This window comes from Typopeltis vanoorti, chromosome 25 (genome assembly GCF_054136105.1).
Source record: "Typopeltis vanoorti isolate ZY-2024b chromosome 25, IOZ_Tvanoo_1.0, whole genome shotgun sequence".
NCBI classification, from domain to species: domain Eukaryota; kingdom Metazoa; phylum Arthropoda; class Arachnida; order Uropygi; family Thelyphonidae; genus Typopeltis; species Typopeltis vanoorti.
In genome coordinates, this window is record NC_143573.1 from 21,933,731 (window position 1) to 21,953,791 (window position 20,061).

The 20,061-nt window shown below is 37.1% G+C and overlaps 1 protein-coding gene across 1 annotated transcript in view; it reads left to right on the plus strand.

Annotated features, from left to right (window-relative positions):
* LOC150092596 (phospholipid-transporting ATPase ABCA1-like) overlaps positions 1 to 20,061 on the plus strand; it is a 982,930-nt gene that overhangs the window by 671,715 nt on the left and 291,154 nt on the right. Inside the window, exon 35 of the mRNA XM_090414749.1 lies at positions 18,743 to 18,912. Coding sequence (XP_090270875.1) covers positions 18,743 to 18,912 — 170 coding nt within the window. The remainder of the gene's footprint in view (positions 1 to 18,742; positions 18,913 to 20,061) is intronic.

Here is a 20,061-nt window from a genome sequence, read left to right on the forward strand (position 1 = left end):
CTGTCAAAGACATCAATATACATGTGACTGGATACCTTGTGTGTTTATGTGTGTGTGGTGGAGGGGAGAGAGAGAGAGAGAGAGAGAGACATGTTTACAAGTCATGCAACCCATCACTGAATATTATTATTATTGCACGGGTACCTAAATGGAATCCATGGGCTCATCACTGGAGCAGTCCACACAATCTGTCAGACCTCTCCTTGAACCCATTAACAGCAAAAGCACTAACATCTGACTCTGGCAACCCATTCCATTCATTCACAACTCTCCAAGCAAAAAATCTGATCCTATTAACCACACTTTTACTCAACTTTGGGATGACCTTTTTTTCTGTGCCCTCTAGCCAAGTGCTGAGAGAATTCTTCCACATCAATCCTATAAAACCTTTTAAATAACTTAAATGTTTCTATCATATCCCCCTCTTTTTAACCTATCAACCAACTTCTCCAGTGCACACACCCTCAATATATTCTCATATGGAATGTTCCATAAACCACTCACCATCTTGGTTGCTCGTTTCTAAATTTCCACCTCTTCCTCATCCCAGGAAACCAATGAGACCAGACCTGAGTACTAATCTAGATGTGGATGTATCAAAGAGGAATAACAACTTCCTGATCTCTACTTATTAGTGTGTTCTTCAACAGCCAAGTAATCTTGTGAGCTAATCTAGCTACCTCAGCAATATGTCCTCTAAATAGCAACTATCTGTCCACCACTTCCCCTAAGTTCCTAGCTTCATCTATTTCCTAGAATATAGTTCCACAATGTGGTACACAGTTTGTAATCAATTTATCCCAAAATGTATAACTTTTACATTTCTCCAAATTAAACTGATACCCATTATCTTCTACCCATACTGGCAGCCTATTTAAATCATCCTGCAAGCTCTCCACAACATCTTGATTAACTATTATTCTATCTAATTTTACATCATTAGCAAACAAGTGAATATTTCCTTTCAGGTTATTTCCTATATCATTTAGTACAAATTAAGCAGTAGTGGTCCTAGCACTTAACCTTGTGGCACACAACCAGTCACCAGCTTTCACCTGAATTTTGCTCCTTCATATTTGGAGGAGCAAAAGGACCTCCAGATGAGTCTTTGACTCCATGAGGTCTTGGGGTAATAATAATAATATACACTTTTTGATATCTATCCAGCAGCCACCCCTCTTATCCACATAATTAATGTCAAATCCCTTCCCATTTGTTCTAATTTGTGTTACCAAGTTCCATGTGGTATTTAGTCAAATGTCTTTGCAAAATTCAGCAGAATCATTGTGTATCCATTTCCCTTATTCAACTCAGCTATCATTCTATCATAAAAAGTTAGTAAATTACTAAAGAGTGACTGACCCTTCTTAAAGCCATGTTGCCCATCGTAGAGTATCATATTGTTACCCACCTATTCTTGAATTCTCTTTATGACTAATTTTTCCAGTATTTTTACCAGCATTCCTGAGCTACCAATTGGTCTATAATTTGCTACTGCAGTCTTAGAACCTCCCTTATGCAAGAGAATTATTTTGCCCTCTCCCTTGGAACTCCACCAGAGCTGAGACTTAAATTAAAGAGCCTAGTCAAAGGCATTGCCACTTCCCTTGCACATTCTCACAGAACCCCTAGCTGATATCCTAACTAATCTGAGAGCTGCATATACTAGGAGATTCTGCAATATCCTAAGAACCTCCAGTTCATCCACTTCTGTTTCCACATCAATGTCTGTCACATATCTTACAGCAGTAACCTTACTTGGATGATATATCCTTGCAAAGTGGTCACTCAGTAACTCAACTATTTTATCTGCTTCTGTTGCCTCATGATCATCATCATCACTCGTTAATGTTAATCTTCCATAGTCATTCTTCCTCTTACTTTCCACATAATGAAATAATTCTTTGGGATTTCCTTTGGTCTGCTTGGTGCGATTCTTCTCATAATCTGATCTTGTCTTCCTTTCCATGCTGGTTACTTTTCTTGCCTGGGCCTTGTACTGTTCATGAATTTGCTGGTCACTTTTCTCCTTATATACCCTCCATAGCATCTTCTTTTTCTTCTTCTGCAGCTCATGCTTAATGATAATAGTCATTCATCTAACTTCTACCTGATTAAACCTCCTTACCTTAGATATACAGTTTACTATTGCTTCCTCTAGGTGATGCTTAACTATCTCTCATTCTGTTAACATCCTTCCCTTGCAGTCTTTTATACAATGGCACAAATTTAAGCTTCCTCCTAAGCTTGTCATAATCACCTACCTTGTAGGTCCACATATATCCGTTCTTGAAAGAACACACACACACATTCGATTGTCCTCTCAGTATTTTAAAAAAATATTAGGGTAGAAGATCATCAATGCCCTTCTTCATTGCCATCCAGAACTCACCAATTAAATAATTATGCATTCTTTCATTTTCACCCTTTCCCTTTTCCAGCAGATCTCTCAGGCAGCTTGATAAGGCTTTTGGAGAAAATCTTGTGGTTACCCTTGATATTTCCAGGGTATTTTTCATAGATGCATATATACCAATCTATCATCATACGATGTACTTCCTAATCTTTATAATTGTTTTGTGAATTTCCTCTCTGATCATTCAGTACATATTATGGTAAAGAGGAAAATACAGAATCCTGAGTACTGTAGATTCCTCTTCATCATAATTAAACCAGGAAAAGATTAGTTCAATTGCAATTAGACAGCCCTCAGTGCTATAAAGAAACAAAGCAAATGAAATGGTTTCATTAATTGAGTCTGTTTACCCAAAAATTGTTGGAATAAGTGAGATATGGTTGGATGAGGACGGCATCCTGGCTGGAATAGAGATAGAAGGGTTGGATGTGTTTCATGAGGACAGAAAGGGTAAAGAGAGAGGGGGAGTGCTATTGATGATAGATTATAAAGAAACAAAGCAAATGAAATGGTTTCATTAATTGAGTCTGTTCACCCAAAAATTGTTGGAATAAGTGAGACATGGTTGGATGAGGACGGCATCCTGGCTGGAATAGAGATAGAAGGGTTGGATGTGTTTCATGAGGACAGAAAGGGTAAAGAGAGAGGGGGAGTGCTATTGATGATAGAGATGCACGAGGGAAATAGTGCCAGTGGTTTTGAGGCAGTATGGTATGAGATGGAGGTGAATAGAATGAAATACTTAGTTGGATGTTGTTATAGATCTCGTAATGTGGATTGTAGTGACTAGGAAATGCATAATAAAATTAGTCAAGCAAATAAAAAAGGGCGATTATTATGTGTGCTTTTAACTAGCAGTACAGACTGGGATGATAAGATAGCAACTGGAAGAAAAGAAAATGGTTTCTTGAGTTTTTTGAGGGACAACCACCTCAGACAGTATGTAATAGAGAGCACACGAGGATTGAGGGTATTGGATTTGATCCTCTCATCAGAGGATGTAATTATAAATGAGGTGTCAAATCACCCTCCAGTTGGTGAGAGTGACCATGAAGTGATTACCTTGATGGTTGCCAGCAGTGTGAGGACCTCTGTGAGAAATGGGTATATGTGGAACTACAAGGGTGGTAATTATGAAGAGCTCAGGAGACAGATTGCAGGTGTAGCATGGAACAAGGAGTTAGCTGAAAAACAGATCAATGCAGCTTGGGGGATTTTGAAAAACTATCCAGTAGAAGCAAGTCTAAATGTATTCCAATGGTCATGAGGTTAAATAAGGTAGGTGTGAAATGGATGAATGAAGAGATTAAGCATGTGAAACAAAAAAAAAAGGCATTATGGAAGTAGCATAAGAGAAGTGGTAATAACCAATTCAATGTGGATTACAAAGACCAGGCAAGGATGGTGACTTGGTTGGTAAGGGTAGCAAAAGTGAAGTATGAGCAGCAGCTAGCTAATTAAGCCAAAAAGAATCCTAGAGAGTTCTTTTGATATGTAGCCAGCAAAAAAAAAAAAAAAAAAAAAGAAAGATGACTTTGATTGAAGAAAATGGTATAAGGACAACTACTGTGGAAGATATAGTGAAGATACTTAATGAGCAGTTCATAAAGGTCTTTCATTCTTTTGAATGTGGCATTGTGGAGAGATTAAGAGCAGTTGATGATGGGGAGGAGAGACTGACTGTAAGTGAGCAACAGGTGTACGGGAAATTGAGCAAACTTAATGTTAATAAGGCTGTCGGGTGAAAGGAGGGCAAGATTGTGCCACTTCATGAGGGAGGTGTAGAACTCAGGCAACAAATTATAGGCCAATCTGTGTGTCAGGTGTTGTGGTTAAGTTGTTGGAGAAGCTGGTGAGAACTAGGATCCAGAAGTGGGTTGACAACAATGGAATTATCTTTGATGGTCAGCATGGATTTACTAAAGGGAGGTCATGTTTTAGTAATCTACTTACTTATTGGAATAAGATGACAGCTTCCTTGGACAGAGGAGAGGGATACACAGTAGTATACTAAGATTTTGCAAAAGCTTTTGATATATTACTGCAAGATAAGTTGATAGTCAAAGCAGATGGGGTTAGATATTAGATTAGTACATTGGATCGGAGACTGGCTATCTAATAGGTATTAGCAAGTTGTGTATGGGGGGGGGGAATATCCAGGAACAGAAAAGTCACTAATGGTGTGTTTGCCTCAGGGGTCTATTTTAGGGCCATTGCTGTTTAACTTGTATGTTAATGATATTGGCAAAGGGCACAGAAATGGGGATGCGAGTTTAATGTTGCAAAATGTAAGGTTTTAAAATTTGGGAAACAAATATGGGATGTAGAATTTATGCTTGGTGTGGATATATTGTTGGAGGTTTGAGGAAATAAGAGGTCTTGGGGGTGATAGTGGATAAGGATCTGAAATTTAGGGAACACGTTGCCAAAATCATGAGGATAACACAAAGAATTCTGGGAATGATCTGGAGGACACTGATTTGTAGAAGTAAGGAGATTCTTGTTCTATTGTATAAGGCTTTGATTAGGCTCATATGGACTTCTGTGCACAGATTTGGTCACTTGATTTTCAAAAGGATGAAGAGATGTTGGAAAGGATCCAGAGATAACTTACTAAGGGAGTTTCTGATCTCTGGAATGTCGAATATGAGGAAAGGTTGAGAAGATGCAATTTACATAGTCTAGTGGAGGAGGAAGAGGGATGATATGATGGAGACCTACAAGTTAGTAAGGAGTTGTTATAGGATCAATGTTGGAGAGGTTTTACATCAAAACTGTGGGAGATCATGGGAGTACCAGAGGACATACCTGGAAGCTGTATAAGGAGAGTATGAGCAGTGGAGTGAGAAGCAGGTTTTTTGCATGCAGAGTTGTGAATGATTGGAATGCCTTACCTGAGAGTGTTATGTCTGCAGAAAATTTGAGTGTGTTAAAGGCATGGTATGATGAGCTGTGTGTATGACAAAAGGATCTCCTAGATGAGTCTTTGACTCCATGGGGTCTTGGGGTAATAATAATAATATTATGCTGGAGTACCCAATGCTGTCTAATTGTAGCAGTCTTTTCCTGCTCTACATAGATGACATTCTGTCTCTCTCTCTAACCTTTGATCCTGTTCATTGTTTTGCCGATATGACAGTAATAGTACACTCCGAATATTCCTCTTCTTTCCCAGGACACTAATTGTCATCTTATACTACATGAATCTAAAATCTGCTGATCTTTACATATATTTTCACATTTAGAGTTGGATCATAAACCTCTCTCAAGCACTTGCTTCCATCCATAAAAGAGCAACCCAATGATCCTCTCTCTCTCTCTCTCTCTCTCTCTCTCGCAAACTGTGCTCAATTATTTTTTCACATATATATTTTTCTATTGAACTGGCTATCATTATTCATCCTCCTTCCTCTAAGAGTATAAAAGTACAAGCAACTGATAGTCATGTCATCCATTCACAGCTCAGTTTTGAATCAAGCTTACCAAACCAACTTCCCATGCTCATCATCTGCTGTCTCTGTTCTCTGAAACAGCCTTCTTTGCTCTGTTTTTCCAAAGGACTGCAACTTCAGCTCTTTGCGAAAGACATCACAAGCTTTTCATTCCTTCTAAGTTTTATCTCATTACTGGTTTGAAAACTTGGTCTGTTCAATGTACAGTATTCTTTTCCATGTAGAACTGCACTATTCTGAATATTTTATTTGCCAAAACTATAGGAGAGTCAAGAAATTTATGCTTATGTATTTTCCATTTTTATTGAGCTCTTTGTGAATTTTAGGTTTAATGTGTTTGAGATTATTTGTTATGTATGAAACAACAAGCTGATGTTTCTTAATTACTCAGAATTTTTGATTGTAAGCTATTTAATTTTAAACTAGTAGAAATAAATATAAACTTTTAAATGCCTCTTTCTCTTTTATTTCCTTTAGAATCTTGGTGGGTACAACCACGATATTCCTTGGGTTATATGATAGTGACATATAAATTACTTGAAGGCTTTCATAGGACTGATACTGAGAAAATTTTTCAGCACAGGTCTGGTGTAGAGAGAACTAGGAGATCATCCCTGGAAATCATCCCCGGGTTTTCAGAAGGATGATGAGATGTTGGAAAGGGTCCAAAGGAGACTGACTAAGGTAGTTTCTGATCTCTGGAATGTCGAGTATGAGGAAAGATTGAGAAGATGTAATTTGCAGAGTCTGGTGGACAGGAGGAAGAGGGGAAGATATGATAGAGACCTACAAGTTGGTAAGGGGTTGTTATAGGATCAATGTTGGAGAAGTTTTACAGAGAATAGTGGGAGATCAGGGAAGAACCAGAGGTCATCCCTGGAAACTGTATAAAGAGGATGTGAGTAGGGGAGTGAGAGGTAGATTTTTTTTGTGCAGAGTTGTGAATGATTGGAATGCCTTACCTGAGAATGTGGTGTCTGCAAAAAGTTTGAATGTGTTTAAAACACGGTATGATGAGCTGTGAGTGTGATAAAGGGACCTCCCGGATGAGTCTTTGACTCCATGAGATCTTGAGATGGTAATAATAATAATAATTGAGCAAGGGTATAGTTAGCAAGGATGTGATTAGATTTTATGCTTGGAAAGTAGTGAATGAGTGGAATTTGTTGCCAAGGTCTGTTGTGGGTACTGTGTCAGTGAATGAGTTTCAAGTGAAATACAACAGATATTGTGTACTTGGCATAATGTTTAGGGCCTTCCTCAATGAGTAGGTGGGCTCAATTAAGTTGCCCATATAATAATAATATTCAGCAATGTGCTAATGCCTTTTAGCATCTCTGATGGCATATTATTGTCAGAAATAGTGTGAATTATATGATCAATTTTCTATAAACCTAAGTTTCCAGGAGAAAAGTTTATTACTTGCTCATGCCAGAGATCTCCTAACTCGATAACCACCAAAGAAGGGCTTAGAAAATTTCTCTAGTCAGCATCTGGAATCAAACTTATAACTTTTCTTTGAGTGGCCAAGTAATAGGAATGCAAATGCCATTTCCACAGAGCTACATAGTAATGAAGCATAGTTTCATATGAGTGTATCTAAATAATAATAATAATAATATATTATTATTATTAATAACACCAAACCCCCATGGAGTTAAAAGACTCATTGCTAGAGGTACATGCCATTACACACAAAACTTATCAAACTGTGCTTTTAACCCATTCGGTATGTCTGCATTCACCACACTGTCAGGCAATGCATTCCACTCACCATCCATCGTCCATGAGAAGAACCTGTTCCTTATGTCTTTGCTTAGACCCTTTTCAACATCTTAATCATATCCCCATGAATTCTTTGAATTCCTAAGGTCCTAAACATAGAAACTCATTAAAAAATAGAAAGCCATTATTATGAAGAGGCTGTTTCATGAAAATGGAATTTTAAACTTCTGGGGTCCAGATGATTCTTAAACATAGAGACCTCTTAAAAGATAGGGAACAGTTATTGTTGCAAATACTATACTTACTCCATACTTTGCATGCTTAGTAAGTAAATGAATTAACATAAATTAAACTTATTAAAATTTTTCTTTTATCTGCAATGGGAGAATTCAACTGAAGGTGAGTTAGCCAATCTCATACAGAGGAAGCAGGATTTTTTATTCCGGAAACTCAGGTTTTTCATCCTGAAAATACTGTTATTGGTGATGATGGGTGGTACATGACAGTAGTATTATAATGGGAGAATTAAGTAGTAGTAGTAGTGGAGAGGGTGAGATGTATTTAGCAAAGTAGAGTAGAGTAGAGTGCCCTCCTGCGATGAGTCCTTGGACTCCCTGGAGGTGTCACGTAGTAATAATAATAACCAGAATTTTGCAACACCCTTGTAAGCCACTGTCTAGAATATGAGGATTATATCTGTAAAGTTTGGTGATAGGATTAGCTGGCCTATTATTACCAAAATTATGCTTATGGTAATCAAAGTTGCTTATCTATAATAAGCCATTATGTCTGGTTAGATAAAAGTTATGGCAAGTAACTTTAGTAAGGAACCTGAATGCATGACTTCCATTTTGACATTGCAAGTTTCCTGTTTTTGTTCAAAATCACTTTTCAATGTATTAATAATTTGCTTGCAACTATTTATTATTATTATCATCATCATCAGATCTCCCCAGAGTCTAAAGACTCATGGTTAGAGGTTGCACTACCCTCTTCCACACACACACACACACACACACACACACAGCTCATCATACTACGCTTTAAATTCATTCACCTTCTCTGAATCCACCACACTTTCAGGAAGTACATTCCAATCACCCAAAACTGCCCTTGCAACAGTCCTATTCTTCACCCCTGCTCACATACCAGAGAGAAATTTGAAAGGATTCAGAGATAATTGGCTAAGGTTGTTTCTGGTCTCTGGAATGCTGAATATAAAGAAAGTTGAGAAAGTACAATTTGCAGTCTATTAAATGGGAGAAGGAGATACATAAGTTGATGAGCAATTATTACCAGATTGATGTGGAAGAGATATTTTAATAGAATGGGAGAAACAGAAGGAAAACAAGAGAATATTCCTGGAAACTATTCTCTTTATAAAGTTTCTTCTCTTTATATTCTCTTTATATTGTTTCCAGGAATATTCTCTTGTTTTCCCTCTGTTTCTCCCATTCTATTAAAATATCTCTTCCACATCAATCTGATAATAATTGCTCATCAACTTATGTATCTCCTTCTCCCATTTAATAGACTGCAAATTGTACTTTCTCAACATTCTTTATATTCAGCATTCCAGAGACCAGAAACCACCTTAGCCAATTATCTCTGAACCATTTCAAATTTCTTCCTATCCTTTAGAAAAACAAGGTGATCAGATCTCTACACCACAATCCATATGACACCTGATTAGGGCTCATGCCATGATACCATAATCTCCTCACTTCTCAACATCAGTATTGTCTATATCATTGCTATAATCTGTTGCACTGTTCTCACTGTTTTAGGAATGCATCCTCTAAATTTTAGATCCTTATTCACCATCAACATCATCCATTTCCTGATATGTACCCACAAGTGATGTTCAGGTTATTATGACAGCACTACATGATTAAGTTTACATTATTATTAATCTTCTATCCATAATTTCCCTTCAAATTAGTGTATGACTTGGGAACACTCCAGTATTGTCATATCTAACATTTCATTCTTCTTAAGTCACTTCTGGCCAAATCAATACATCTAGACTCTGGTCTTCCTCGGGGCCTCTTTCCTGCCATCTTGACATCAAATTCAAGTCCTTTATTTCTAACCCAACTCTCAGCTCCATAACTTAAAACTGACTTGAACACCATCTTGTATACTGCTAGTTTGGTGTTTTGGCTAATTTCTCTCTTATTCCATATAAATTTATTCAGCTATCTACCCACCATACCAGCTTTGTCTATTTGCATATTTAAACTGCCATCTTCACTAAAACTGTGCCTAAATAGCTGAAATATTTTACTTGTTTTTTAGGATCTCCATTCAGAATGCAGTTTTCTGTGCTCCTGCCTATTTTTATAGTTTTGGTCTTTTTATTGCTAATTTTCATACCAAATTTGTTACAGGTGTTATTCAATTTAGTTAGAGAATCCTAGAGACTTGTGCTAGGTATGTTTAGGAGTAGTGCATCATATGCATAAAGCAAAGAGCTAAGTTTGACATCTCCAATTCTTATGTCAGGCTTAATGCCACTTTCTTTCATAATGTGATCCACATGAGTGGAGATGATGTGTATCCTGACCAATTCTAATATCAGGCCTAATGCCACTTTCTTTCATAATGTGATCCATATGGATGATGAATAACAGTGGAGATGATGCACATCCTTGTCTTACCAGTGTTTTTACATCAAACCATCTGCTGTATTTCCTTCAATTCTAACTGCTGACTCTTACAAATTAAATATAGACCGTGTATTATAATGTATAATGTTCCATTCACCCTTACAGTTGAAGCATTTTGAAAAACTTTTCCAGAATCAGGCACCTTGTCATTTGCTTTTTCCAGATCAACACAACTTAAATACATATCCTTGTTATATTCCTCAGATTTCTCAACTATTTGTCTTAAAGCAAAAATTTGATCCTGACAACCTCTATTTGGACTGAATTCACATTGTTCTTCACCCGGCTTGCCTTCCACGATTTTTCTTAGCCATTACAAAGGCCTTTGCAAATTCCATACATAACACTGTGTATGATTCTCTCTCTTGTCCAATGCATGTCACCTAGCACTGTAGTGCAATTGAAGAACAGCAGAACACTGCGCCCTTCAATTGGAAAAGACATGAGTTCGATTCTCGTCGTGACCAGGGGAATCCTTATATGGGCTTTTTCAATTGAAGGTGAGTTAGCTGATCTCATACAGCAGTAGCAGAGATTTTTACTCCCAGAAACTCTGGTTTTGAATCCTGCATATGGACAAATCGACCTTCAGAACACATGCAATTTTTAACGACCAAAAATACTGTTATTGGTGATGAGAGGAAGTAGTAGATACCATTGATGGTAGTAGTTTCATAGTTATTGTTATTATTATTATTATTATTCAGGCCTCCATGGAGTCAAAAAAACTCATCGTGGGAGGTCCTTCTTAGGAAACACAAAGTCTATCATACCACTCCTTGAACTCATTGACTGTTTCTTGCTCTAACCACTCTCTCAAGCAATGCATTCCACAGTTCAACCACCCTCCATGCAAAGAAACCACTTCTCACCCTCTTGCTCACAGCTTCCATTTGTAACTTCCAGGAATGGCCCCCCTTGTCATTCCACCTGCCATTCCACAAAGCGAAAGAACTCCCCATTGTCTACCCTGTAACTGCCTCTCAACAGTTTAAAATCCCTCAGTCAATCCTTGTAACTGACATTGTACAGTCCTAAAACTATCTTTGTTATCTGCCTCTGTACCCCTTCCACAGTGAATTTATCCCCTTCAAATCCTGGGGACCAAATTTGAGAACAATAGTCTAAGTGTGGTCTGATCAGGGTCTTATAATACAACGGAATGATAACACTTTTATCTCTGCAGGTCAGTGTCCTTCTCACTATTGCAACAATACTCTGGGTAACCTTCACCACCTTTGCAATACATCCCCTGAATTTCAGTTTTCTATCAATCATCATCCCCAGTTCTCTTGACTCCCTACTTCCTCCAGTATAGCTCATCAATCAAATATGCATTCTCCCATCGATGGATCTCAAACTTCAAGACCTTACATTTTGCTGCATTAAACCAATATACCCATTCATTTGCCCATCTGTCTAGTTTATTTAAATCCTCTTGCAGGGCTGCTGCATCTGCGCTGTTACTGATAACCCTTCCCAGCTTTACATCATCTGCAAACAACTGAATATCCTCTAGCAATCCATTGACAATGTCATTGATATAAAAGTTGAACAATACAGGTCCCAGTACTGAGCCCTGTGGAACCCCACTTGTAACCTTCTGCTTCCTTGATATTGCCCCACCATACACAACTCTCTGATACCTATCAGATAGCCATTCCTGAATCCATTTGACTAACCCGACATTTAAACCCATTTGCTGCAACTAAAATATAAGTTTATCATGTGGCACACTGTCAAATGGCTTTGCAAAATCCGAAAAAATGGCAGTGTACGCCTTTCCTACATCAACTGCTCTTGTCACTTTATTATAAAAGGCAATCATGTTACTAAAGCAAAAGAGTCCCTTAACAAATCTATGTTGATTCTGACAGATAACATTACCCTCATCAGCCCAACACTATATATAGTCCCTCACTAATTTCTCCAACACCTTAACAACTACTGATCACACAGAAACTGGCCTATAATTAGACACTTCAGTCTGCTACCACCCTTGTGCAGCAGCACTATCTTTCCTTCCTTCCATACCTTGGGTACCTTTCCCGCAGCCAGACTTTTATTGAAGAGCCAGGTCAACGGATCTGTCAGTTCTTTAGCACATTCTTTCAAAACCCATGGTGAAATACCATCCAGTCCCACAGCTTTACTAATATCCAGAGTACTCAGTATTTGGAACACACACACTCTCCTCTTGCACCTCTAAACCCTGAACCTGCCCTACCCCTCTAGTATTAAAACCTTCTTCTTCAGGATGAAATAATCCAATAAAGTGCTCATTGAACAACTCCACTATGTCCTCTGCATCAGTCACTCAATTGCCATTTTTATCCTGCAGTGATTCTTCCACAATCATTTCTCCTCCTACTGCCCACATAGCTAAAAAATTCCATAGGATTTTCTTTGGATCTTAGTGCCAATCTCTTCTCATATTCCAGTTTTGCCTTCCTCACCATACTGGTCACTCTCCGGGCCTGCGTCTTACATTCTTCATGTATCTGCCCTCCACCCCTCTCCTTATATCTCTTCCATAATCTATTTTTCAATTGCAGTTCCTGATTGATATTGTTTGTCATCCACTTTATGCCAAATTGTGTCCCCTTCACAGCAACAATAGTAAGCTAAATACAGTTTACTATTGCTGCTAACAAATATTCCTTCACAATTTCCAAAGCACTAATGATATCCTGACCTTCCAATTCTGCCCTCCATGGAACTGCCCCTAGTTGATACCTAAGACTATTATAATCACCTGCCTTATAATTCCACATATGTTCCCTTTTCTTTGATACACCTGCATGACTATTCATCTTCAAAGTCAAAACTACATGGTCACTCTTTCTCTCTAACTGGTGGGAGAGATGTGATCGCACTTATTGTCATCTCTTCTGATGCTATGACTAAATCCAAAACTCTCGAACCTCTTGTTCTCTCTATTATATGTTGCCTACGACATTTGAGAATTAAGCAGTAGTGAGAAAGTGAGATGTATTTAGCAAAGTAGAGTGTCCTCCCATGATGAGTCCTTGGATTCCCTGGAGGTTTCACATAATAATAATACTTGCATTAATTTTACTAGGAGCACTCAGTAGGGAAATACTTCTGTAATTCTCACATTCAGATTTATTCCCTTTTTTTATAGATGGGTACTATGAAAGGTCTACTCCAATCATCTGGAATTCACCCATCTGTCCAGGCCCTCTGAATTATACAGTGTAGCCACTGCAAAACTTTTATACCTCTGTACTTAAGCATCTCTGGTCGAATATCATCTACTCCAGCTGTCTTTCCACGTTGCAAATTTTTGATGGCTTTTTCTTTCTCGAGTATAATATGTAATCCTCTTTACATTCCTCTCGAAAATGTTCTAATACAGTTCTGTCACTGCTTGGTGCATGTAACAGTCTTCCAAAATAATTACTCCAGACATCTGGAATATTATTATCGTCAGTTTTCATGTAACCTTTATCATCTTTGATTCCTTTTACAGTAATCTTTCCTCAATTTTTTAACGTCTTATTACTTCGAGAACATTTTGCCATCTTCCTGATATTTATTTTTTTTCTATACTGTTACCAAAGTCTTCTCATGGCATTTGTTTATCTACTTTTACATATAGATTAGTTCTTTTACATTTTGCTCTTTATTCGTTTAGGGTATCTGCCGACTTATTTGCTAAGAACTTTTTTGTATGCTTTCTTCTTTTCCAGGACTGCTTCTTCCAATTCCATAATCTCCTTCACCTTCTCTAAGATATTCCCACCAATTTATACTCTACATCCAGTCTTTGCTACCTGAATTTTAGAAGCCTTAACTTGGCAACATTTAACCTCACTCACTCAATTTCTCATTCACTTATCCGTAGCCAAGTCCTCTTTTATAAAGATACAACTCTGCTTATTTGTAGTTCTTCCACACCTTGCACAACTACATATCTGTATTTACACCTTTCTCAATATTAGTAACATGAAAATTAAACAGGAATGGCTCCAAAATAGACCCTTAGAACACACACACTAATGACTTTTCTCTTCCAATGATCTCTGAACAAAACTTGCTGATATTCATTCTCCAAACCAGCACACTAATCAATTTTCAAACCCCCTTCTGTTCTAATTTAATTAAGTTTGACAAATTGCTGATTATCATATGGCCATTTATCAAAGGCCTTTGCAAATTCTAAATATAACACTGTGTGTGCTTCTCCCTTGTCCAATGCTCATCTTGTTATGATAAAGAACAGCAATTCCATGCTGTCTATCATAGAAAATGCTACTGCTCTGAATCTTGATCCTCACTAACACAGACAAAAATCAGTCTATAGTTTGAAGCGTTAGTCTTATTACCTCTCTTATGAAGTGGAACAATTTTCTGCTCTTTCCAATTCTTTGGAACTTGGCCCAATATAAGACACATTCCCTCAAAATGTGCATGTTATCCTCAAGCCTTACAACATATTAACATCAATCAGTTAATGGGATAAAAATCCCTTATTGTTTTTCAGCCAGTAAGCAAAACAACGATCGAAAACTACAATCTGAACGTTTCATGCCGACGAACTGTCAGCGTATCCAAGTGTAAGTGACCACTTGGTAGTGCCACACCACGGCAACTCGTTGCAAAGGTGGAGCAAGATCCCTCACTGTTCTTGATATTTTCTCATAATGTAAAACACACGGCTCTTAGGAGATGTAATACTGTTTTACATTATGAGGAGAGGTCACTACCCAGACCAGTTTCAACCTTTTTTGAGGTCTCATCAGTGAGTAGCTAGACCTAGAATATCAGAGTTTAATACGCTGACAGTTCGTCGGCATGAAACGTTCAGATCGTAGTTTTCGATCGTTGTTTTGCTTACTGGCTGAAAAACAATAAGGGATTTTTATCCCATTAACTGATCAACTTCGCCAGAAAAAAATAGCCGTTTGGTTCATCTTAGTTATACTATGTTATAATAATATAATATAGTGACACACCTTTCTGGCAATCGTATAGCAAACGTATGTAAGTTCTTTTCACTTAAACTCTGATATTCTAGGTCTAGTTACTCACTGATGAGACCTCAAAAAAGGTTGAAACCGGTCTGGGTAGTGACCTCTCCTCATAATGTAAAACAGTATTACATCTCCTAAGAGCCGTATGTTTACATTATGAGAAAATATCAAGAACAGTGAGGGATCTTGCTTTACCTTTGCAACGAGTTGCCGTGATGTGGCACTACCAAGTGGTCACTTACGCTTGGATATGCTGACAGTTCATCGGCATGAAACGTTCAGATCGTAGTTTTCGATCGTTGTTTCGCTTACTGGCTGAAAAACAATAAGGGATTTTTATCCCATTAACTGATCATCTTCGCCAGAAAAAAATAGCCGTTTGGCTTTTCATCTTAGTTATACTATGTTATAATAATATAATATAGTGACACACCTTTCTGGCAATCGTATAGCAAAAGTATGTAAGTTCTTTTCACTTAAACTCTGATATTCTAGGTCTAGCTACTCACTGATGAGACCTCAAAAAAGGTTGAAACCGGTCTGGGTAGTGACCTCTCCTCATAATGTAAAACAGTATTACATCTCCTAAGAGCCGTGTGTTTTACATTATGAGAAAATATCAAGAACAGTGAGGGATCTTGCTCCACCTTTGCAACGAGTTGCCGTGGTGTGGCACTACCAAGTGGTCACTTACGCTTGGATACGCTGACAGTTCATCGGCATGAAACGTTCAGATTGTAGTTTTCGATCATTGTTTCGCTTACCGGCTGAAAAACAATAAGGGATTTTTATCCCATTAACTGATCAACTTCACCAGAAAAAAATAGCCACTTGGCTTTTCATATTAACATCAAGTTTACTTCATTATATGGTTTCTACTCACCACTCTCCATCAGTCCCTCTCTTATCCTTCCCACTTTATTCAAGTTCTGCATGATGTCACATTCATAAAGATGAAATGCCTTTAAAAACTGCTCATTTAATATTGTTATCTTCAACAGCAGTTATCATTCTACCATTTTCACCAACTGATACATCTGTTCATAAGTATTCTTTCTTTTACTGGCCACATTTTGAAAAAACACCCAGATTTTTTGTTCTCATTAGCTCACTGCTGCTAAACTGCAATTTTGCTGCATTACCATGCAAATGCTGCCTCTATAATGCTATTTGCTTTCAGATGTCATGTTTCACCTTTTTATTCATCCATTTCACACCTACCTTATTTAATCTCCTTAACCATGCAATACATTCATGCATCACCTCTGCTAGATAGTTCTTGATTAGAGTCCAAGTTTCATTAATCTCCTTTCCTCATTTCCTGACCTTTTCCTACTCACCAGCCTTAGAGTTCCATATGCATCCCTTTCTTACAAGAGTCCTCTTATGGCTTGCATTACCCAGTGATCACATCATGGTCTCTCTCACCAGCCAGAGAGTAAGTTAGTACCTCATTTATAACAGCATCCAGCAAATGATCTAATCCAAGTCCCTTGATCTTCACTTGTTATAGATTACTGTCTAAGGTAATTGCCTCTCGAAAACTCAAGAAATTCATTCTCTTTTTCCACCAGATGCCATCTCTTCATTCCAAAAAATGACAGTTGCACAATGCTTCTTTCTTGTTTTGAATATTTATTATGTGCTTCTTCAAAACCAAGATTTGTAAGCAATGAGAATTTAATTAAAATAGAAAATAAAGGTTCATACTTCTAAATATCATTTTCATAGCACAGATATTTACATTAGAATGCAAAAATCATGTAGATGACAGTGATTATGTGAATGCTCATTTACATTTAGTTGATCCGTGTGAAAGGGCAAGCAACATCCACTGTATACTTCCTCACTAGTGAAAGATCACTAATGAAGGAGATAATTTATTATTATTATTATTAACATCTGACTTCCATGGAATCAAAGGACTCATCGTGGGACTCATGCCAAAAAATCATCAAACCGTGTACCTCGAACCCATTCACAGTTTCTGCACTCACCACATTTTCAGGCAATACATTCAACTCACCAATCACTTTCCATGCAAAGAACCTGCTTCTCACCACCCTTTTCATACCCTCCTTACACAGCTTCCATGGATGGCCTCTAGTTTTACACTTACCTCCCTCTGCTCTTTGAAATTTCTTCTCTGCATCAATTTGGCAATAACTCCTTGCCAATTTATATGTTTCAGTCATATCCCATCTTCTATTCACAAGGCTCTAAATTTCATTCCCTCAATCTCTCCTCATATCTGACATTCCATAGACCTAACACTAACTTAATAAACCATCTTCAATACACAGAAATACATTTAATGGTGTAGGTTGATGACCAAACTAGTTGTCATGTTTCTTCAAACGAATATTTTCGGAATAACTTTTTCATTTGCAAAAATTATTGTAAATATTTCATGTATGTGTATCTGATGTTAATAAATGTTTTATGTACATCATTTATGCACATATACAACATTAAGGCAACTTTCAAACCTCCTGCAAAATTAAGCAGCATACTCAACTCATCCAAAGATCCCTCTTTCCTACCTTGTCCTCCAAGGGGTTTACAAAATTCAGTGCACCTGCAACCTAGCCTACTTAGAGGAAATAGGATGCTCCATCCCAATAAGAAAAGACGAACATAAACTCCACATTAAATTCCTCCATTATGGTAAATCAGGCCTGTCAGACCATGCACTTCAAGGAAGCTTGTGAGATGCTGAAACATCATGTGAATCTAAACAAGAATGATGAATTAGTAATTCCAAGAATCTGGAGGACCCATCTGCAACTTATATAGCATCCAGAACATGACAGTAGAACCCCAGCACACAGAAAAAAATGAATATAAGAGGACTTTATAGATGTGTTTAATGTAATTCTGCTATAAAACTTTATTTTTATTTTGTTATATTATTATTATATTCTTATTTTATTTTGTTAATGAATTTATATTTATGTATAATTTTTTATTTATTATTATTAATTTAATGAAATTAATTTTTTTTCACCAGAGGTCAGGCTGGGGTAAATGATTAACAAAGCATTTATATTTATCTTACTTTTGTGTAGTGTCGTGTATCTTGTGTCCTGTGCATACGTCTGTTTTCCTGATGATTACCTCGATACTGAGGTTGAAACATCGAGTGTTAGTTTCATAATTATAAGTAAAGTAATCACTTCAGCATGTGCGTTTTAGTCTCCATAAATTCTTCACAGTGAATTTATATACTAAAGTAAATAAGCTATTACCAGAAATAATTACTAAAATTTATAATATTCATTAAAATAAAAGACATATTCCTGGAAAAATAAATAAAATCTTGGGCAAATTTGGGAATGCAGATTATTGACTCTAAGAAAGAATCCATCTCAGTTACTATGGTTGCTTTACTAGAGTAAAGAGTAAATCTCTCTTCTAATATTGGCACAGTATAAATTTTGCATCTTCCATTGAATTAATACTAATAATTCTTATTATTTATAGGTATGGTTTAACAACATTGGATGGGCTGCTTCTGTATCTTATATAAATGCCATAAATAATGTTCTGTTGAGAGCACATCTTCCACCTGGTACAGATCCACAATACTATGGTATTTCAGTTACTAATCATCCAATGAATTTCACTCAAGATCAGTTGCAGGATGAAGTTTTGTAAGTACCTTGGATTAAAAACAGAATCTTTCTTGCAAAATATGAATATTTCATTATTACAGTAGAATCACATTAATAACGTACATTTATACAAAACAATTTCCTAAATGATAGATTATACTGACTAATTATATCCATTTATTACACATTATTTCTTCACATTACACATTTATTTCTTAGACTACTCTAAATTTTGACTGTGTTCAGCATGTGAAACTGTGGTAAGTAATGAAAATAATGGGTTTTCCTCAACACACTATCAGGTTGATAGCCAACTTGTACAGGGAGCAAGAAGCCATGATAAGAACAGGTGTTGGTTTGATGGATTGGCTTCAGGTTGGAAAAAGAGTTAGGCAACGATGTTTACTTTCTCCTCACTCGTTATGTTATGTGTGAAGCATTATCTAATGCTTCACACATGACAGGAATTAGGATAAAAGGTAGATTGATCAGTATTCTGAGGTATGCTGATGATACAGTACTCCTTTGTAATAACAAGGAAGAACTAGGACAAATTCTGGACAAAGTTAACAAGATCAGTAATAACACAGGACTTCAACTCAATCCTAGCAAGACAAAGATTATGGTTCTCAAAGGAAATACAAACAGGGAAGCTCTTGAGAAACAAGTGTACCTTAATGGAGAAAGAATTGAGGAAGTCAGCAAGTTTGAGTACCTGGAATCCATTATTAATGTGAAGAATTGCTGAGACGTCAGATGAAGGTTAGGAATGGTTAAAACAACGTCAGAGACTTCTAAAATCTGGAAGGATGGATCTATCTCCATGGGAACAAAGTTGAGAGATTTTGAATACAGTTGTTTTTCCAACAGTGACTCATGAATGTGAGACTTGGAACCTAAAGAAGTCAAATAAGAAAAGGATATCTGCTTTTGAGATATGGTGTTACAGAAGTCTGTTGAGGATATCATTACTGAAAGGTAGACAGATGGATGGGTTTGCTTATTGGGTGTTATGTGTGAGGCCTCCACATAACTGTTGAAATAATTTTCTGATGTAATGTTTCTATTTTCACTAGATGGCTGTTTGATGTGTTTGCATAGATTGTTATGCCATACCTGAGTAGCAATTCGCAGATGCTGTGATATAGGAGTTTTCTTACATTACATGGAATCGTCTTTTACTTGGAA